General features: G+C 36.3%; 4 protein-coding genes across 4 annotated transcripts; 1 reads left to right on the forward strand and 3 right to left on the reverse strand.

The window, feature by feature from the left end:
* Positions 1-1,007: 1,007 nt before the first annotated feature.
* On the forward strand, positions 1,008-2,716 carry LOC126664621 (pentatricopeptide repeat-containing protein At5g46100). Its single transcript, XM_050357116.2, has one exon. The coding sequence runs from the start codon at positions 1,222-1,224 to the stop codon at positions 2,662-2,664; it is 1,443 nt and encodes a 480-aa protein (XP_050213073.1). The 5' UTR covers positions 1,008-1,221; the 3' UTR covers positions 2,665-2,716.
* Positions 2,717-5,425: 2,709 nt separating this feature from the next.
* Positions 5,426-6,312, reverse strand: LOC126671749 (protein DMP6-like). Its single transcript, XM_050365577.2, has one exon. It carries the CDS (start codon positions 6,230-6,232, stop codon positions 5,564-5,566), a length of 669 nt encoding a protein of 222 aa, XP_050221534.1. The 5' UTR covers positions 6,233-6,312; the 3' UTR covers positions 5,426-5,563.
* Positions 6,313-16,544: 10,232 nt separating this feature from the next.
* Positions 16,545-17,503, reverse strand: LOC126665687 (protein DMP6-like). Its single transcript, XM_050358555.2, has one exon. The coding sequence runs from the start codon at positions 17,218-17,220 to the stop codon at positions 16,597-16,599; it is 624 nt and encodes a 207-aa protein (XP_050214512.2). The 5' UTR covers positions 17,221-17,503; the 3' UTR covers positions 16,545-16,596.
* A 2,179-nt stretch (positions 17,504-19,682) lies between these two features.
* On the reverse strand, positions 19,683-20,717 carry LOC130015400 (protein DMP4-like). Its single transcript, XM_056105481.1, has one exon. The coding sequence runs from the start codon at positions 20,542-20,544 to the stop codon at positions 19,921-19,923; it is 624 nt and encodes a 207-aa protein (XP_055961456.1). The 5' UTR covers positions 20,545-20,717; the 3' UTR covers positions 19,683-19,920.
* Between the last annotated feature and the right edge of the window lie 2,369 nt (positions 20,718-23,086).

Genomic DNA, 23,086 nt, shown 5'->3' on the forward strand with positions numbered 1-23,086 from the left:
ATATACTTAAAAAGAAAAACAGTAATTTAAATATAAACCCGCGGAGGTATATTTAAATTATTGTTTTTCTTCTTAAATTTATGCAACCCCGAAAAAATGTCACGTCCAATTTTGTATGCATAGAGTTTAAGAACCGGACTCAAATAGTAAATATAAAGTCCAGTCTGAGATAACAATAGTAAAGTCCGGTGGACTCACTTTGAGCCTAATCCAAACCCGATCCAATAACAAGTCTAACCCAATTTACTATTGGCATTCTAAGAGCATCTCCAATGGCCTCTTTAAAATTGACAAACTCTCTAATTTAAAGAGTTATGTCAATAAATTAAAGTTCAATGGATTCTTTAAAATTTAAATTTAGAGTATAGAGTAAAAATGACTCTCTATATGTGGAGAGCCATTTTCACTCTTCACTTCATTTTTGTAAAGATAAAACTTTAAATTTTAAAATAAGTTGGTTATTTTTCATTTAAAATTACTATTTTGAAATTTAAAATTTTAAAAACTGAATAAATAAATCAATATTATTAATATTTTTTATTTTTTTATATTTTTATAAAAATAAAAATAAAATAAAAAGTAAATGTTAGAGAGTCTATTGGAATAAATTTAATTATATTATTATTTATATTAAAGATACTCTTTATTTTAATAATTATGCTCATGGGAGATGCTCCGATTGTAATGAAATGTTAGGTAGTATTATAGTAAAAAGTTAGCCTGTTCCTAAAGTTTATGCATTATAATGAATTCACATTTGATCGACAATATTTTTTATTTTTAAATTAATTGAAAATAAAATTAAAGTATTCAAAAAAAGAAAAAGATAAAAGTAGATAAAATGAACAAATTCAGCAACTGGATAATCTAATTATATTTTTAATTAACCTGAAATTAGAGATTATCATCTTTAATTGATATATAATTAAAAATGTCTAATGTGAGTTAATTGACGTTGATATATAAGTTTAGGGACTGACACTACCATTTGACCCTTTGTTCGATATTACTAACATAGTGAACTAAAACGTTATAGTTCAAGACTTCAAGTCTTCAGGAGTAGGCATTGCAGCGACTCCCAGATTACTTTAACATTGCACATAATCTTTAGTTTCAGTCTCCAATGTCTGCCTTTATAAGGGTGACACTGTAATCTTTTGAAGCTGCCAAAAATTCAAATTTTCCTACTTTTTATCCCTTGCTCTCCACCTGTTTGATTAAATGCTCAAGAGAAAAGACACCATGAAAACTTTCTTCAAATGGTCAAAAAACATCACACCATCTCAAGTAGAGCAGCTGATACGAGCTGAGAAGGACATACATAAAGCTATGATCGTGTTTGATTCCGCCACTGCGGAATACGGTAATGGTTATAGACACGATCATAACACATTTGGTGCCGTGATCTCCAAGTTACTATGCGTGAATCATTTTACACCAGCTGAAAATATGATTGATAGAATGAAAGAAGAGAAATGCAGTATCACGGAGAATATTTTCCTTTCGATCTGCAGAGCCTATGGTCGAGTTCATAGGCCACTAGATGCTCTCAGAGTTTTTCATAAAATGAAAGATTTTGAATGTCAACCTACAGAGAAGTCTTATATCACCATGTTTAATATTCTTGTTGAGGAGAATCAGTTAAGGGTTGCAATGAGGTTTTATAGGCACATGAAAGAAATGGGTATTTTGCCGAGTGTTGTTACTCTTAATGTTTTGATCAAAGCCCTTTGCAAGAATAGTGAAACTATTCATTCTGCATTTAGGATATTTATGGAGATGCCTAATCGCGGGTGTGATCCAGATTCATATACTTACGGGACTTTGATAAATGGTTTGTGTCGGTTTGGGAAGATTTGTGAGGCGAAGGAGTTGTTTGAAGAGATGGGACGAAATGGTTGTTCTCCATCTGTTGTTACATATAGTTGTCTAATTCATGGTTTGTCTCGGGATAAGAATATCGATGAAGCTGTTGAATTGTTTGAAGATATGAAAAGGAAAGGGATCGAGCCAAATGTGTTTACTTACAGTTCTTTGATGGATGGGCTTTGCAAAGAAGGGCGTTCTTCACAAGCCTTGGAGCTGCTGGACATGATGATCAGCAAGCGGAATAAGCCTAATTTGATAACTTATAGTACCTTAATTAATGGATTTTGTAAAGAAGGGAAACTTCCTTTAGCTGTAGAGATGCTTGACAAGATGAAAATTCAGGGCATAAAACCTGATGCAGGGCTATATGGGAAGATCATAAACGGATTATGTGAAATGTGCAAGTTTCAGGAAGCTGCAAACTTGCTTGACGAGATGGTACTCGCAGGGATCTCACCAATTAGATTAACTTGGAGCCTACACGTCAAGACTAATAATATTGTAGTCCAAGGTCTCTGTACCGATGCTGATCTGAGTCGAGCCTTTCACGTGTATTTAAGTATGCGTACTAGAGGTATCTCAGTTGAAATGCAGACTTTTGATGCTTTAATAAAATGTTTCTGCAATAAAGGGGACCTGCATAAAGCTTCTCGCATTCTGGACGAGATGGTCCTGGATGGATGCATTCCTGACCAGCAAACATGGAGCACAATGGTATCTGGACTCTTGAATGGAAGAAAGGTGCGCGAATTATACGAATTCTTTGTGATTAAGTTGTTGCGTAACTCATTTTAACATGTTACAAATACCCTGTAACTTTTTATTTATAGTTCATTCAATTACATATTGTTTTGGTTTTGCATACATTAAATCCACAACCTGAAGATTGTATTTTGCTGCATCTTCAGCAAAATGTTTCTCAAACATGTCAATGACCAACAAGCCGCAAGTTATGGCAGTCCTATAACATGCATTCCTCTGTTATTCTTCAAACTCTCAAATGCTCGAGTAGAGCACGAGAGTCAAGACTGCCCCTACTCTGTCACCTCTTTTTGTGACATGGGAAGGGGTGAGTAAACGGTCGGAACCAACTAATTTAACCAAAAACCCAAATTAACCAAATTACTTCTGTATCCCTTTAACAAAACTGACCGAATTATCTATTTTCACCATAATCATTTTAGCTGAGTTAACTAAAATCTTATAGATGAATAATAATTATTCGGTTAGTTCTATTAAACCGATAAAAATAGAGAATAATAATAATTAAAAATAAACTGAAATATAACATATTCACTTAATTCGGTGAACCAAAATGTTAGAAACATTAACCGTCGCCGGACCAAAATTTTTATTAACCAAAGCAAATTAACGAAAACTTTTAAATAAATTTAACCAAAATAGGGCTGTTAAGCCGGTTAATTCAGTTTAATCTACTGTTTGCTTACTCCTAAGTCTAACTATGAGTAACAAGGCCGAAGGTACAAAAAAACCCCTGAATTTTTTCAAAAAGTACAAGACAGCCCTTTTATTTTTTTTGGGTGCAAATCAACCCTTTAACTTTTAAAATTGAACAAAAAAACCCTTCCGTCCAACATCTCAGTTAAATGATGACGTGGCACATTGGAAAAAGTTTAAAAACAACCTTAATGTTTAAAATACTTACAAATTTATATTTATAAATTTTTTTAATCATTTGCACCCTTCTTCATTTAAATATATGTAATTAAATAAAATTATAAACTAAAACTTATTAAAATTAAATTAAACCAATGGAAAGCCGATCAAATCAATCGAAACCTAATTAAACACTTTGAAACACAATTAAAAAAATTTGAATTTCGATTAGTTTAATTGAATTTCGACGTGTTTAAAATAATTAAACACATCGAAATCCTAAACAAATCAAAATCTAATTAAGTACATCGAAACCCTAGTTAAAACCCAACTTAACCCAACTAAATCAATCACAATTTAATTAAAACTAACCAAACCAATTAAAATTTAATTAAATTTAATTTAATCAATCAAAATATTATTAGACCTAATAAAATTGATTAAAATGTAATTACATCATTTAATTAGAAACCTAATAAAACCACCGTCCCGGACCGGCCCTCCGGCGATGAAGAACACCGCCGACATCACCTTTGGGCGGTTGTTGCTCAGAACAGACCATCGTCTGTTCTGAGGAACAACAGAACAGACGAAGGTCTGTTCTGAGAAGGAACAGACCTTCGTCTGTTCTGAGGAACAGATGACGGAATCGTCTGTTCCTCATAACAGAAGGGACGGAGGTCGGTTTAGAACAGACCTTCGCCAATAGACGGCAAAGGTCTGTTCTAAACAGACTTCGATCTGTTCTCTCAGAGAACAGATCGAAGACTTTGAGAACTGGGTTTAAACCCAGTTCTCAGACGACCTCCGGCGACCGGAGGTCTTTTTTTTCTACCTAAAGGGAAAAATGTCAACTAAGTTCTTGATTTTATCATATGAATTTTTTTGAAGGATTAATTGAGATATATTGTAAATGATAAGGTTATTTTTGAACCTTTTTCTTAATAAACTTAACACCGTTAACCGCTTTATTTAACAGAAGGGTTTATTTGTCCGATTTTAAATTTTTGGAGGGTTTAATTGTTCAATTTGAAAAACAATGAGGGTCGATTTGCACCCAAAAAAAATAAAAGGGCTGTCTTGCACTTTTCGAAAAAGTTCAGGGGTTTTTTTGTACCTTCGGCCGAGTAACAATCTTGTAAAGGAGACAGCTCCAGCAGGAAAATGATTGGGTTTGCTTGTTAATGAATTATTGAATGCTTTGCCTTTAGGGACATTTATTATGTTTCAGCAGAGGTGGTCATGACACACGGGTAGACCTATTCATGAATCTGGGTATCAGCCCGGCCCGTCGAGGCCCCTCCTCCTTGGGCCGGACTTGGACGGTGATTTATTAGCCCACGTCCGGCCCGAGCTTGACTCTGAACAAAATTCTCTATTTTATGGGCCGGGTTGGATTTTCAATTTTTTATCTGTCTTTTCATACAAGTCTGAAAAAGCTCGGCTTGTCCCCATATATATAGAGCTAAGAGCCCGATTTGGGTAGTAAATATGAAACCCTGATCGGGCTCATGCCGGACTTGGGATTCCATAAAAAATAGTAAAATCCGGCCCATGAACATGTCTACTGACGCAGACAGCACGATTCGCCTAATACGTAAAAGTAATGTATTAGGGTTGCGATTAGAACATTTTCGTGTCATAAACGGGTCAACCCGTATATGACACAACTTAAAACGCGCCATGTCCAAGTTGGCATGCAAAGACTTTATCAATTTCATGTATATGTTATAAATTTTCAAATAAATTTTTAAAATTGATAAATATCAAGCAGCAAACGTGATGATAACAATAACCAAAAATGATTTTTCATATGAAACATATTGTAAGAGAGAAAATCTTAAATGAACTTGGTTCACCACCAGCCATTGAGTGCATGGTACAAAGTACAAACAATAAATATCAAAAATACAAAATGTTGAATTAGATTCATGCAAAGTTAATAGAAATTAGAATCTCTCTTTTATTGATATTAGATTGAAAACTACCATACTTTCACAAATTTATAGTGAAAATTCTAACTAATACAAAGAGAAACTCAACTGAACTAATCTGAGAAAAGAAACTTCAAATAGTATCAAGCATCAGGGAGAGGGAAGCCAATTCCATGGCGCTTGGTAGGGAAAACAACAAACAACTTACTACAAATCACACCAATACCAACTCGCATCGCCATAAGAATCTTCCGGTTCTCAACCGTCAGCGACGGATAGAAGCAAGACACCGTATTCTGTTCAAACAGAATAACAGAAGCAAATACAAGTGCTGCCATAATTGCATGCACGAAATCTATAAATCTCAGCTTGTAATTTGCAGCAAGTTCAGGTGGAAGAGTCGCTGATCCATCCATAATCCATAATCCATTAACCGTAGCAAACCCGTAACACACGGTACCTTTCTTGTCTCGGAAGCTATCGGTGAAGGTCGACAGGATACATGAAAGTCCACAGATAGTTACTAACCCGGCAGTTATGAGCCGGCTCGCTGAGTCACACTCGCCCTGGTTTGAGAAAATGGGTGCTAGAAACTGGAAAGCAAGAACTGTTCCAGTTGGTAAATGATTGGCTAAGTTGGCTGAGGTTAAAAACGTTTGACTAACTGCTTTTTGTCTCCGGGTTTGTTTCTCTTCTGTGTCGGGAAGAGGAAAATCTTGCGGGAGAGGCTGATTTTCAGTTTTAGTTTCGAGTGTTACTTCTGAACTTTCTTTTCTGTTTCGAAGAGTAGTGTTTTTGGATTGTTCTGACATGTTTGTTTGTGCTGGCTTGTGTCTTTGAGAAGAGATGGGGGTTTGAGTTAAGGTAGTGGAATGGTGAGTAGGCTAGCTTAGTGAAGTCTTTAAATAAGTGTTTTTCAATTTTTGTTGATATTTTTTTTGTAAAATGTTGGTTGTAGATATTTTTTTTTGACAATTGATATAATAAGGCCTCACTAAAATAAAAATTATAAATTTATAAAAAAATATAATTTTAAAAGGTTAACTACTCAGAAAAATTAATATTATTTAAAATAAAATTAATCTTTTTATTTTATTTTAATATTAATTTCTCACTAAGTTGTACAACTTCTGTCTCATTTTATTTGTTATTTTTTACACTTCTGATATTTCAATAAAAATGTCACTTTATATTTATTAACATGTATTTTTTTATTACTTCTAATATTAGTAAACTAATGTGTAAAATTAATGAAGTATTTGAAAATATCATATTTCTGAAGTAAAAATGAAGGACACGAGAGAAAATGTCATATTTGTCTAATGTATCTGAAAAATGGGTGAAAATGACAAAAAAGTAGGACCGAGAGAATATTTTATTTAAATCCATTAAATATTAAAGATAAAAAATTTATTAATTAATTAAAGTAATTATATTTAAGAATTTTATTGTTTGTTGTATTTTTAATTTCTAAAAGTTTTATTTTTTTTTCTAATTAAAGGAAGATTAAAACCTGAATTTATGAAAGATAAAGCACAATAAATGAATGAATGAACTACTCGAGAAGTGAATTTAACCTAATATTATAGGCGAGGAGTTATTTATTTGACGGTACAAAATGAAGGCGTGGGCCCACTTATCTTGAGCGGGAGGCTCGTAGGGCATGGCCTATCCAATACAATCTTCTCCCTCTGTTTACCACTCCTCTCTCTTATCTACAGTACGTCTAAATTTCTACTTTTTTTTTTTTGCATGTGAATCTTTTTGTTTTGTTCATATTGAAAACGTGGCTTTCACGACTTCAATTCTTTTTGACGAAGATATTTTTATCTATATGTAGAAAATGAAAAATAATCAAATATGCCCTCCATATTTTTTTTTTGCCAGAAAGATGTGAATCTTCATTAAAAATCGACTATGAAAGTCTCGTACCTAGCCACGACAATTGGGCTAGGGAATTGTTACAAAAATCCGCTTCTCTAAGGGCTTTTTTGGCTACTAAATGAGCCACCCAATTAACATTACGTCTAACAAAACTAAAAGAATAGCCAGTTTGACGACCACATAAGACTTGGCAATCACTAATCACCACCTCGCAATCTAGACTAACTTCAGCCGATCCGTTCATAGCGTCAATAATGTTCTTTGCGTCCCCTTCAAATATAACAAGATCGTGCCGAAGAATAGCAGCCAAACCGATGGCCTCCCGCATCGCCAAAGCTTCCACCAGCTGTGGTGACGAGACGTTTTCGAAACGCTTAGCAATGGAATAGAGAACTGAACCCCGATGATCCCGCGCCACACAAGCTCCCACTCCGACATTCTGAGCTATATCAAAGGCCCCATCAAAATTTATTTTAACTACATTAAGCCGGGGAGGAAACCATCCACTGACAATAACATCTTCCCTATGGCTCGAGACCGTATTTGCAGACGTCCCTGAGCGAAGCGAGGCAATGCTATTTTCTGCAAAAAGAGACGATGATAGCTGCAAAACTGCGATTGGGTCACTGTCTTCCTCAAGGAAAATCAGCGCATTTCTCTTCTTCCAAATGGCCCACAGAGTCCAAACGATTTTGCAAAGGATATCTTTCCCACCAATTGCAGCTTTGAATTCCTCACAAACAGCAATCCAGAATTCCTTTATTGACTCCATTGCCAACACCTGCGACCAAATATTGAGCTCAGATCCCATCCACACCGCTTCTACAAACGGGCATCGAAACATCAAATGCTCGATCGTTTCTGGCTCGTTACAACGAGGACACAACTCCGATAAACTTGAGATGCGATTGTGAAGGCTGGCATTACAAGCCAGGCCATTCTTTAGACACTTCCACATAAAACATTTGATGTTGGGAGGTAAATTCAGTCTCCATATTACCTGCCAAGGGATTGGGTTTCTCGGCCGATTGGATGCATTAAATCTTGAGCTGAATGAGGCATGGTAAGCAGTTTTGACTGAAAATTGGCCGGTCTTTTCCCAGTGCCAAACCAGCCTGTCATCAAGTCCCGTACTACTTATCGGCATTTGGAGGATAGCGCTTGCTTCGTGGGGTTGAAAATAATTCCTAACCAGGTCTGCATTCCAGCCTCGTTTGTCCTGAGACAGCAAATCCGAGACCATATGAACAGAAGCCGGTAAGTTAGTTGTAGCGCTTGCCAGAAAAGGAGGCTGAGTAGGGATCCACAGAGTATTTTTAATAGGGACACTTTCGCCATTCCTTACTTGCCACCGGACTCCTTGGCTAAGGATTGCTCTTCCGCTTATAATACTTCGCCATGCCCAAGAACTATTCGAGTGAAGATCCGCTTCCAGGAAGGATTTATGTGGAAAATACTTCCCTTTTAGAACTCTTGAAAGCAATGATTGCGGTTTGTTTAAGATACGCCACCCTTGTTTTGCGAGAAGCGCAAGGTTAAAGTGTTCCAAATCCCGAAAGCCCAAGCCCCCGGCTTCCTTTGGGAGGCACATTTTCCGCCAAGAGATCCAATGCAACTTCCATTCGTCGTGGCGTCTTCCCCACCAAAAGTTTGAAATAATGGAATTGATTTCTTTATGAATACTTTTAGGAAGCAAGAAGCACGACATGGAATAAATTGGCACCGCCGTAGCAATACTTTTTATGAGAACTTCTCTACCACCATAGGAAAGTAGACACCCTTTCCACCCCGCAACTTTTTGCCGCACCCTAAAACAAATCTCCTTAAATGTTTGGATTTTGGACTTCGACACCAAAGCGGGAAGACCAAGATATCTGTCCTGCCCTCCCATTCTTGACACATTGAGAGATGTCGCCAACTGAACCCGAATATGATCTGGAGAATTACTGCTAAAGAGCAAAGAAGATTTCGCCAGATTGACGACTTGGCCTGAAGCTGCTGAATAGAGTTGTAAAATCCGAACTATGTGGCTGGCCTGTAAGGGGTTTGCTTGAAAGAATAACAAGGAATCATCCGCGAATAAAAGGTGGGTTATACTCGGACTTCGTCTTGAAATTTGAACACCAGTGATATCGTTATTTCCTTCCGCTTGAGACAGCAGCGCCGAAAAACACTATGCACAAAGAAGAAACAAAAAAGGTGATAACGGGTCTCCTTGACGGATACCACGGCTTGGAACAATAAAGCCTCGCGAAGCTCCATTGAAGGTCAAGGAATAAGTAACTGAAGTTATACATCGCATGATCCAGCGAATCCAAGTGTGATTGAAACCAAGCTTTCGCAACATTCTTTTAATAAATAGCCATTCCACACGCTCGTATGTCTTGCTCATATCTAGTTTCAGAGCCACTTCAAACTTTGTCTTGCTTTTCCTCGTTTTTAAATGGTGGGTCAATTCGTGTGCCAGCAAGATATTGTCCCCAATATACCTCCCCTTAACAAAAGCACTCTGCTGTTCTCCGATAATAGAAGGCATAAAAGCTTGTAATCTGTCCGTGAGTAGCCGAGAGATGATTTTATAAAAAACCGGACAAAGACTGATCGGTCGTAGGTCCGACATCGATGTTGGCACGGTCACTTTCGGAATAAGAGTAATGGTCGTATGATTCATCCCTCCAGGAAGTTGCTCTCCCCTAAAAAAGCTTCTAACCGCCGAGCAAGTGTCAACACCGATGGTCTCCCAATTGCTTTGAAAGAACAAACCAGTTAAACCGTCTTGCCCTGGAGATTTGTTCGGATGGATTGCAAACACTGCTTTTCGGATTTCGTCATCGGAGAAAGGACGAGTAAGGCTCCTGTTCATAGCTGATGTGACCTTTGGAGTAACTCCGGTAATTGCAGCTGCTATATTCTGAGGGTTGGATGTGGTATAAATATTACTAAAGTGATCAAGGGCTATATCAACTATCTGCTGTTCATTAGTGCACATGACACCAGCGCTGTTACGGAGTTGATTAATATTGTTTTTCTTCCGTCTTTGAATAACCGAAGAGTGAAAAAAGGCTGTATTGCGATCCCCATATTGTAGCCAGTTTGCCTTAGATTTTTGGTGCCAATAGAGTTCCTCCCTTACATGTTCAGCTGCTAAGAGAGCTTCAGTATCTCTAATCTCTTCCACATGATCACCGAATCCCTGCTGATGTAGGGCAGATAGACGTTGCGAAAGAGCTGAAATATTTCTTCGTGCATTGTGTTTCTTATCCCTCGACCATTTAAATAACCATTGACGACAATCTTTAAGTTTTTGAAACACCCGCCACATACTGTTAGTGGATGTTGAGTTATTTAAAACCCAGGCCTCCGTAATGATTTGATGTGCCTCCGGATTATTTTTCCATCTCTGATCATAAATAAATCTGCTTCTACTCCGCTTAGTCACTGGAGCAGATTCTAAGAGCAACGGTCTGTGATCGGAACCTAATTCTTCCAGGTGAAGAACTTTCCCCGTTGGATACTTTAAAATCCAATCCATCGAAACAAGAAATCTATCTAGCCTCATCTGGATATTGCCACTGCCACCTCTCCTATTGTTCCACGTAAACAGATAGCCCGCAAAATTTAACTCTAAGAAATTAGAGTTGCGAATAAAATTTCGGAAACTTTCAGCCCTATTGACATCAAAAGGCCCACCCCCTTGTTTTTCCGAGCTAGAGCAAATACAGTTGAAATCCCCACCTAGGACAATCGGACCCGACAATCTAATACAGAAATCTTGTAGAAAGGAAAATTGAGAAACACGCGTCGCATACGAAACATCTAAATAAATTCCAATAAAATGCCAACTACAATTATCATCATCATTAGAGACCATACAATGAAAATAAAAGCCATCATGGCTGAGAACAGATACATTACAACTAGAGTGCCAAGCCAAAGCCAAACCTCCGGAGGTACCTACAGGATCTTGCAGCTGAAAGTTTCGGAAACCCGCACTACGAAGAAACTTTTGAACCACTGGCCCTTTATTCTTGGTCTCCGACAGGAACACTAAGTCGGGAGAATGAGATTTTACAATCTCTTTGAAGTTATGGAGAGTCAGGGGGTTCCCCACACCCTGAACATTCCATCCGAGAATCCTCATATATCCCTTGGGGCACCATTATGGCTGGTCCCCTCCACCAATTCAGTTTCAGAATGAACACAAATTTTCTTCACAGTTCTTCCATCATCCACATCTCTTCCTCGCTTGGTAAAGTTATCGAAACTCCCCTCCGCTTGAGCATTAAAGATTGGAACAGTAACCAAGTTGTCATCACACTCGTTAGCAGCAGTACCTCGAATATGTCTAGCAAAAGCCTTCTTTCTGAGTTTAAGAGGTAGTTTTTTAAGAGCCTCAATAACTCCCGGAGCAATAGTAGGCATAGGAAAAGGTAGAGATGGTGCAGCTCGGTAAGCAGGGGTTACAGAATGAACACCTTGGGTAGAGATGATAGGAGGAGGCGCGGGGTCGCTCATTGGGGTTATTGTCGGGTTTGTGGTGAAGATAGTGTCTTTGGATGTAGGTTCAGTGTTCCCCTGATTTTGAAACATATGCAGCATACCTAATTCCTCCAAAGCCCTAGGATTACAAAGGATACCATCTGGAGGTCCATTAGACAGATCAGGAGGAGAAGAGAAAATGAAAGGGCTTAGAGAAATCTGTTTGTAGGTCAGGGGTAATTGCAGGATGGGTGTGTTTCATGTTCTCCAAGATATTGCATACGTTCATGATATCAGGGTGTTTCTCAGCAGTCATGCACGTAGCTTCAACTCCGGGTATGAGAAAACCCGGCCCAGGCCCAATCACAGCTTCTACTTCAGAGTTGGGTAAGCCCGTCCCAGGCCCAGAGATACCCAGCATAGTGGTAGTGGAGGCAGACAAGCCCCCGACAGCCTTAGCACAAGGAGCCAGCTGTTGGTGACCAGGTTGACTAATAACCTTATTTTCCCCAAGGATACTTTTTCCCTTATCTTTTTGTACTCCCTCTGACACCACTTTCTGGTTACCCCTATCTATCCAGCGGTTAAGGACCTGATTGTTCTTCCTGGTCGAGGTGGAAGGAACTACCTGAGCTTTGTATGGACTACCGGTAATAGTCAGCGGTGGTGTCGTCAAGGCATGCCCCAGAGTTGTTGAGGAGTTCAATGCAGGAGGGAGCTTTCCTGACCCAAACCGCATCCATAGGCCATAATCAGGAACACCTTCTTGTATCATGTCCGTGGGATTTGAACAGGAGATGGAATAATGGCCTATGAGACCACACTTGAAACAAATATCAGGAAATCTTTCATAAAGAAAGAAGACAAATTTGTCTTTGCCATTCATCTCTGTAGTAAAGAACCCTCGCCTGAATGGTTCTGAAACCTTCACTAAGACCTTCACCCTCATGATACCACAGAGATCCCCCTCTCCATCATCCCTAGTATCCATGGTTAATAACTTTTCAAACAGGCTGCCTATAAGAGTCGCATTACGCTTACTTATCTGGCTTGCGGGAAGGCCAGATGCATGAATCCAAAAAGGAGAAGTACTGAAATCAATGCTATCCAGGGCTACATCTGGAGCCCATTTCTGTAAAACCAGCAAGTTGTTGCTAAGGCACCAAGGTCGACCATTCCATGCCCTTTCGAGGTCCTCCGCCTTGTTAAACGTAAACGTGAAGATGTTGGATGCATCCTTCTTAACTGTAAGCCCACTAAACGCTCTCCACGACTTGGCCAAGATTTCTCTAACTGAGGAGGGGTAGAAAATCTTAGTCCCCCAAAACTTTCCAACCAAAACCAGTTTCTCCTCAACATCTTCATGAAAAAGGGCGAGCTTTGGTTCCGAGACTCGAAGCTTTGCTGTGTGTAGGGCAAGATTATTTATAGCTGCATTCTCGAGAGCCATTTGTCGAAATAAATGAGGTGGGTGGAATAAATGAGGTGGGTAAGGATAGGGGCTGTAGAATGATAATAAGTGAAGGAACCAGGATTTAATGCAGTTGTATAAAAGATGAAGGTAAAGAGCATAATATATAAGGTTTACTTTAGGGTTTTGTAGTAGAAGTGGGAGATCTGTCAACGAAAAGAGTGAGGAGATCCGAGTGCATCTTGAGTAGACCGTAAAATCCAGGAGGGATTCCATGGACTGCCGGTTACAAGGATGAAGTAAGGGGAAAGAAAGCTTTGGAAATGAAAAACCCAGAAGAAGAAAAGATAAAGTTTGACAAGAAGGTGAGGAACATTGTTTGGTTAAAAACAAGACAGAAACTAGGTGGGATGAAGAGGTAGAGTAAGCTCAGATGGTAGAGTGAGGCGGTAGGATAAGTTCAGATTAGAATGAGGCGGTAGGATAAGTTCAGATTGTCACATCGGAGGGAATACCGGCGATGGTCAACAGTTCAAGGATAAACCCTAGAGAGAAAGAGAGAGAAAATAAAATTTTTTTGTGTCAAAATCATAAGCTAGAATCAAGTTGGTCTTTTATATTTAGAAAGATGCTAAAACATTCCTAAAAAAAAGAAAATGCTAAAACACGCTTAATATTTAGGGAAAAAAAACCTCAATTAAGCCCCTCCTAACATCGTTTGAAAACCTACCAATCCTTATTTAGGTAGAATCTTAACTAGACTTATTGAATTTAAAATGGTTCAAATATGACCTCAATATTTGGCATGAGATTCAAATATGTCATATGTATGAAACTGTTCATATACGATCTTTATGTATAAAAAGGTTCAAATATGAAAAAGATCAAATATACCCTTAACGTATAGATACAGTTCAGTATGCATCTGCATGAGGGCGTGGGTTCAACCCACCCCTCTGCCAACCAGTGGGCTGAAAAAAAAATGTATTTCCTGAAAAACTTAACACTAACAACTAACACCTAACCTAGTGTAATTCTATCTTTGGCAAAAAAAGGAACTATGCCCTTAATGTGAAATTTTACCGAGTCATTAATTCGCGAGCTATTTAGAGTTGACTTGATAAGTAATCAAAAATAACTCGACTAATAAAGAGTGGGCTCGAGCTCAAAGTACTCGAATTAATTACAAAATTGAATTTGAGCATTAAAACATTCCGCTCAATAAGCCCGGGAGCCTAATCAAGGTTTAACAATTTTTTTTATTTTTTATAGTTATACATATAATATCCTTAATTTTACATAAAATTTAATTTTAAAATATTTATACATGATAATCAAGTCGAGTCGAGTTTGAGTTTCAATTGTTCTATTGAGTTTGAACTCGAGTGTCTAGAATGATATTAAGTAAGATTTGAATCAAGTTTCAAACTTTAAATTTTAAAATTGAGAAAATGGGATTTGTCTTGAGTAAGACGAACATTCTTTAGTTATTTAAAAAAACATATTTATATATTTTTAAAAAATTATTTAATAAAAATAATTAAACTTTTTTGAATTAGTTAAGATTTTAAATTAGATTTTAAAGAGGAGTGACCTATTTGAATTTTTTTCAAGTAAAAAAAAGTTATTTCTAACCTGAAATTTAGTGTTTTTGAATGATCGTCAAAAACTAAAAATTGAAGGTGTAACTGGAACTCAAAAGTGTGAATTTCGGTACAATTGGTTTACAATATCAGGGTGAAATTGAAAAAAGATTAAAAGATCAATTTTTTTTGAAACACTAAGCCATTTTTATTTTATATGTATAAGTGTATCGCTGCAAAAACAATCATGATTTTAATTATTAATCTGACTTATAGATTTAAGTAAATTGGGAGTTATTTTTTTTAATTTGGAACATGAGTGACAAGAAACGTCAAAAAATGTCTAAATAGGATGTTTGAAAAAGATTAAACATAAAAAATTATTTGGCCTACTTCATGAAAAAAAAATTAAGTGAACTTGGTCCACCACGTAAGATTATGCAACATCCATTTAAAATGTGACACGTGGCGTGATTATTTACAACAACGAATTAACGACAAGTACGTCTTTTAGTGATTATTTAATATATTTTATTTAGAGTTAATATGTTTTTATTAATTTTTTTTTGTTAAAGATAGTAGTCAATTTTTGGAGTGTTAATTGTCAGTTATTAGTTACGTAGACGGATTTTGAACCCAAAACCTTTCAATGCACTCGGAAGTGCTTCAACCATCCAAATTAGGACTTTATTGGCTTTTTCATTAATTGATTAAATAATCACATTACATGTCTGACATTAAATGGATGGTTTTGGTTCACTTATAAAAATTTCTCCTACTTCACAAAAAAATTTTGTGTGCACAAAATTTGCCACGTAAGATTATGTCCTTTTAATTAGATCTGATTAGCGTAATCAGTAGTCAAAGGGAACGCAATGACTTCCAAAATACATAAACAGTACAAAATCTTACTTTTAATCTCAGAATTCTGCCTTCATAGAGCATTAATTAGATATATTTTGCACTTCAATCTGTTGAAATTACCACTTACCAACGAACGACGTTGGTCTCCTGTCGTTTCATCGCTAGCTCTCCATCTGTTTGATTAAATGCTCAACAGAAATGACCCCATGGTCGAAAATGATGACACATATCAGCAAATATGGAGCGCTATGGTGTCTGCTAATGGAACAAAGGTGCGCGAATTATACGAGTTCTTTAAATTGATTAATTTGGTTTATCCGACAATTTGCTAACTATGGGAGACAACCTTGTAAAAAAGGCAGTTCTAGTGAGAAAATTATTGGATTTGCTTGTTAATAAATTATAGAATGATTTGCCTTTAGGGCCATTTTATTATGTTTCAATACGAGTGTCAAAATGGGTCATCGACACGCGGACACTATTCGCCTTATAACATGAAAAAAAATGAGTCATGTTATAAACGGGTCAACCCATATAACACAACTTAAAACATGCCGTGACCGGGTTGACTGCGAAGATTTTATCATTGTTATAATTATAAATGGTGTAAATTTTCTAAAACCGAACAACAAACATGATGACAAGTGAAAACATAATCATAAATGATTCTTCATATAGACGCATTGTAAAGGAAAAACTCTTACATGAACTCAGTTAACTGAATTATCAAAAAAAAAAACTCAGTTAACTGTGTATAATTATGAACCATCCATTAATTGATAGTATTTTATTAATCGGTTAATTTCATTCAACAATGACATATGTCATGCATTTAATAGATGGTTCACAGTTCTACTTGATGAATTAGGTTCCTGCAAGTATTTCCCCTTGTAAGGAACAAAATAGCAAGAAAAAAACATAATGAGTTGATTGCTTCAAAAAACTTTAATTAGTGTCAACAAGTTGAGAGAGGGAAGCCAATTCCATGGCGCGTTGTAGGGAACACAAGAAACAACATACTACACATCATACCAATACCAACCGGCAACTTCGTAAAAATCTCTCGTTTCTCAGCTGTCGGTGTCGGACAGAAGCAATTCATTGTATTCTGATCAAACAGTATGAGAGCAGAAAATACAAGTGCTGACATAATTGCATGCATGAAATCTATAAACCTTAGCTTGTAGTATGCAGCAAGTTCAGGTGGAAGAGTTGCTGATGCATCAATAAACCATAAACCATTAATTGTAGCTAACCCGTAACATACTTTGCCTTTCTTGTCCCGAAAGCTATCCGTAAAATTCGACAGCAAACATGAAAGTCCACAGATAGTTACTAACCCAGCTGTCATGAGCCTGCTAACTGAGTCACATTTGCCTTGATTTGAGAAAATGGGTGCTAGAAGCTGGTAAGCAAGAACTGTTGCAGTAGGCAAAAGATTGGCCAATTGGGCTGTGCTTAAAAACGTCTGACTAATAGCTTTATGTACCTGAGTTTTGTTCTCCTCTGTGTCAGGAAGAGGCACATTTTGCAGGAGAGGCAGACATTCACTTTTATTTTCAACTGATCTAATCTCCATTAGTTGTGAACTTTCTCTTATCTTTTTGATATAAGTGTTTTTGGTTTGTTCATGTTTATCAGAAGAGATGGGGGTTTGAGTGAAGGTACTGGGTAGGCTAGCGTAAAATGTCTTGAAAGAAGTGCTTTTGAATTTTTATTGATTTTCGATTCGGCTAAACTGAATAGTTTTGTTATTGACATAATAATATCATAGGCAAGGATTATTTTTGGTGACGGTAAAATCGGATTGTGTGGGTTCCCGTTATCTTCAGTGAGAGGCTTGTATCTACTGGGATTTGTGAGGAAGAGCTTGTCCTATTCCAATCCAATCTTCTCCTATCTATAGTATCTAACTCTGTTTTTCTCTGCCTGTGACTCAATTTGTTTTTTTCACTTTTGAGATATGGCTTACATTGCTTCAAACTTCAACATATTCAGCTCAATCAAATTTTTTTACCACAATAGTCTTCAGGAGCATAACTTAACTGCATACTCAAATCGATACTGGTACTGAATAAAAATTATGCATATGAATTCGACTCTAATACAGATAATATGATATACATTTTTAAAGAACAATTGAATCCATTATACGTTTCCTAACTGCAATAGACTGTTACATTATAACATAGTGATACTAACATTGTGATTTGTTTTAGATTAATTCTAAGTTGTGTCAGAAGTTTGGTTCAAGAATACTTTTACCGACCTCTTATTTTGCACTGTAATCTGTTGAAGTTACAACATACCAATAAAAAGCATTGGTCTCCTATTCTTTCATCACTAGCTAGAGATAGGTATTAAGGAACACATCAATGTCCTGCAAAAAAAAGATCAAAAAGAATATCAATAGAGGTTTCGGATGTTAACTCCAACGATCAAATATTTGATAAAAAAAAAGTAAGAAAACAGGAAGAAGAGAATAATATATAGCTTGAGAATGAAGATAATTTGTCTATGATTTGTCTAGAACGTGGTCGTACACGAGGCCATATGATTAATTAATACTGATTTTGTTCACCAATATCCATATGCTAATATTATAGTGTTCTTTCATATTATACCTAAAAAGAATTATATATATGTACGTATGTCGGTATGAAAACAACTATTTTTAAATAGATGTTTATTATTCAAGTTCTCTTTCTCGAGTTTATGCATCTCTTGCTCGAATTTTGGAGTTGCTCATTTGAGTTTGGATGTTGCTCGAGCACTTATATCATTTTGATGTTGCGCGGTTCAAATTAATTATGTTAGATTTGATGGAATTTAAAGAATGCTACCATATTCCTAAATGCATTGATTAACATCTTATTAGAAAAAGCAAACGCTGCCTAAAAGGAGAATTCTCGTTTGGGGTGGAGATCCAAGCACATGAAATGGAAGTTGGCCTATGCTTTTCATTCATCACTAACATGTAACTAAAGTGATAAGTCCTAAATTTAATTTGCATTTCATAATTACCAAATCAAAATCTCTTAATTTAATTGGATTTCCCTAACTAGATTTAAATATTTGATCATCAATTATTCTCCATTTTCATTTTAATTGACGTTTTTAGGTAGAAAAATTTCTTTCGAATTATTTGATGTTTTACATTTATCAATGCATATAAGTTTTTTCTTTTTTTCCATTGCCTCTATTTATCATACACTATTTTTAAAATGAACTAAATTAATGATTGACCAGGTCACTACGAATAACTTTGATGATTCATGGTTAATATAACTGTCATCTTTTTTCTTACAGTATGCATTGCAAGCTATGCAAATTCCAGTAACACACTAATATTTATATTAGGTAATTCATAATTTTACTATTTAGAGAAAACTAATTTCAGATTTGATAAAAAGTTCAATCACTAATGAATCTACATATTTTGCAGAGTTTTGGTCAGTTGCCATTGGAAATTATCAAACCGGCGTTGGTCTCATATCCTTTCATCACTAGCTCTCTACGTGTTTGATTAAATGCTCAACAGAAAGGATACCATGAAAACTCTCTTTAAATGATCGAAAAAGATCACACATATTAGCAAACATGTTACAAAGGTACGCGGATTAAGTTGTTGGGTAGCTCAAATCTAACATGTTACAGACGCTTATATATGCTATACCCTGTAGCTTTTTGTTTATATTTCATTCGATTACATATTCCTCTGGTTTTGCATGCATTGAATACTAAAAAATAAATTATATTAAAATCTTCGGTAAACAGTGAATCTAATTTTAAAATTCTTAACCATTTTATTATGTTTCATAGGAGTGTCAAAATGGATTGTTGACACGCGGACACGATTCGTCTAACACGGAAAAGTAATGGGTTGGTTCTGAGGTTGAACGTGTTTGTGTTATAAACGGGTCAATGACACAGCTTATAACGTCTCGTGACCAGGTTGACATGCGGATATTTTATCATTGTTATAAATGTTGTAAATTTTCAAATTAGTTTCTAACATTAATTAATATCGAGCAACAAACATTATGACAACAATAATCATAAATGATTTTTCATATGAAACGCCTTGTGAAGAAAAAATTCTTACATGAACTCGGTTGATTGTGTAGGTTCGTAATGGCATGTGTCATGTGACACATCTAATGGATGGTTCACAGTTCTACTTGATGAATTAGGTTCATGCAAGTATTTCTCCTTGTAAGGAACAAAACAACAAGAAAAGACATAACGAGTTGACTGCTTCAAAAAACTTTAATTAGTGTCAACAAGCAGAGAGAGGGAAGCCAATTCCATGGCGCGTTGTAGGGAACACAAGAAACAACATACTACTTATCATACCAATACCAACCGGCAACTTCGTAAAAATCTCTCGTTTCTCAGCTGTCGGTGTCGGACAGAAGCAATTCATCGTATTCTGATCAAACAGTACGAGAGCAGCAAATACAAGTGCTGACATAATTGCATGCATGAAATCTATAAACCTTAGCTTGTAGTATGCAGCAAGTTCAGGTGGAAGAGTTGCTGATGCGTCAATAACCCATAATCCATTAATTGTAGCTAACCCGTAACATACTTTGCCTTTCTTGTCCCGAAAGCTATCCGTAAAATTCGACAGCAAACATGAAAGTCCACAGATAGTTACTAACCCAGCTGTCATGATCCTGCTAACTGAGTCACATTTGCCTTGATTTGAGAAAATGGGTGCTAGAAGCTGGTAAGCAAGAACTGTTCCAGTAGGTAAATTATTGGCCAAATGGGCTGTGCTTAAAAACGTCTGACTAATAGCTTTATGTACCTGAGTTTTGTTCTCCTCTGTGTCAGGAAGAGGCACATTTTGCAGGAGAGGCAGACATTCACTTTTATTTTCAACTGATCTAATCTCCATTAGGTGCGAACTTTCTCTTATCTTTTTGAAATAAGTGTTTTTGGTTTGTTCATGTTTATCAGAAGAGATGGGGGTTTGAGTGAAGGTACTGGGTAGGCTAGCGTAAAATGTCTTCAAATAAGTGTTTTTGAATTTTTATTGATTTTCGATTTGGCTAAAACGAATTTAGTTATGTTATTGACATAATAATATCATAGGCAAGGATTATTTTTGGTGACGGTAAAATCGGATTGCGTGGGTCCCCTTATCTTCAGTGAGAGGCTTGTATCTACTGTTTGGATTTGTGAGGAAGAGCTTGTCCTATTCCGATCCAATCTTCTCCTTCTGTTTACCATTCCTTTTTCTCTTATCTACAGTATCTAAACTTTCTGTTTTTCGCTGCCTGTGACTCTATTGATTTTTTTCATTTTTGTGATGTGGCTTATATTGCTTCAAAATTCAACATATTCAACTCAATCAATTTTTTTTATCACTTAGTAGACTTCAGGAGCATAACCTAACTCCATATTCAAGTCAATACTGATACTGAATAAAAATTATGCGTATGATAATGCAGCTACTGCAATTTCAGTTGCTGACCTGGATAATAGCACATCAGCTCACACACTTGCTGCATGTTCATCTCAGATTCAACACACACCTGCTGCATGTTGCTTACTCAACAAGCCAGCTCATGAGGAACGGTTATTCTGTTAGAGTGGTTATTTTCTGGTGTTTTTGATTGTAGAATAGCAGCAGCTTAAGTCTATGGTTCTATAAATAGACCAAGCTGAAAACAGAGTCTGTATTCACAATTTTATAATTAATAAAGCTTTGTTTTCTCTCTTTATTGTTTCTTCTTCTTGTTCCAGAAATTGGCAGTTACCAATTTCTTCATGGTATCAGAGCTTTTCTGATCCAATCTCTGAGTTTTATAATCAAGCTTTTGAGAAACAATCAAAGTCTATCAATGGCGAATCACTTCTCGAGACCAGAAGAGTCTCTGTCCAGTCCATATTTTGTTCATCCTGGTGAGAATCCCTCGCTTAATCTTGTTACAAAGGTTTTGAATGATAGCAATTACAATACCTGGTATAAAGCAATGCGTATGTCTCTGATTTCTAAGAATAAATACAAGTTTGTTAATGGTTCTATAATCATGCCTGATAGAGATGATGATGTTTATGATGCTTGGGAAAGGTGTAATACCTTAGTAATGTCATGGTTGTATAGGGCTGTATCTCCTACAATTGCAGACAGTATATCAAATTTTGATACTGCACTTGAGATTTGGTTAGATTTGAAACAGAGGTTTTCTCAAGGAGATGCCTGTAGAATGGGAGATATTCAGGAAGAGATATATGCAATGAAACAGAATAATATGTCTATAACAGAGTATTTTACTCATTTGAAGTCATTATGGGAAGAATTACTTAGCATTAGGGCTCTACCTACATGCTCTTGTGTTCCAAAGTGTTCTTGTGGTCTGCTAGATGCTATTAAGAAACATGAATCAGGAGATAGAGTGATCAAGTTTCTAAAAGGGTTAAATGAAAATTTTAACACTGTCAAAACTCAGATTTTTATGATGGAACCTCTTCCACATATCAATAAGGTGTTTTCGATAGTCATTCAGCATGAAAGACAAATGTTAGGAGAAAGTAGTAAAGCAATTGCAGAATCCAGTGTTTTTATGGCAAAAGGAGAGAATGATGACTCTTCTGAGGCAGGAGATTATGAAACAAAGGTTTGTTATGCTAGAGGGAGAGGAATGAATCAATTCAGAGGTTTTAGAGGAAGAGGCAGCTACTCTAATTCATGGAATAACAAACAGAAAATGTGCACTTACTGTGGAAAAGATGGACACACAGTTGACATTTGCTTCAAGAAGCATGGTTATCCACCAGGATACTTCTCAAGATTCAAGGAAGAAGGAAAAGCAGAAAGCTCTTATGGAAAAGCAGAAAGTTCTTATGCTAATCAAGTGCAAACTGATAATTTTGCTATGCAGAATTATAACTCCAGTCCAAGTGGAGTTAATGAAAGACAGTTGAACAATGGAGATAATAATTCTAAAGTTTTCACTTTTACACCTGAAGAGTATGGCAGAATTATGTCCTTAATACACAATACTACTTCAAAGCAGACTGAGGCAATTCATGCTAATTCACTGGTTTCTAATTTTACAGCAGCAAAAGATGAAAAAGGTACTATTCATTCTTGTTATTTCAGTGCTACAAGATATAGAGACACCTGGATTATGGACACAGGTGCCACAGATCATATTCTTTGCAATTATGATTTCTTTCAAGATTGTTTACCTGTGAATAATGTCAGTGTTAAGTTACCTACTGGACAACACATACCAGTAACTCATATAGGGACTGTGAAATTGAACAATGGTTTGATCTTAAAGGATGTTTTACATGTACCATCTTTTGACTTCAATTTGATATCAGCTAGTAAGCTGACAGTGGACAAGACAATTTGCTTAATATTGCATTATGAAACTTGTTACATACAGGATATCCTCAATTGGAGGATGATTGGTACAGCTGATAAA

Source organism: Mercurialis annua, linkage group LG1-X (assembly GCF_937616625.2).
Source record: "Mercurialis annua linkage group LG1-X, ddMerAnnu1.2, whole genome shotgun sequence".
Taxonomy (NCBI): domain Eukaryota; kingdom Viridiplantae; phylum Streptophyta; class Magnoliopsida; order Malpighiales; family Euphorbiaceae; genus Mercurialis; species Mercurialis annua.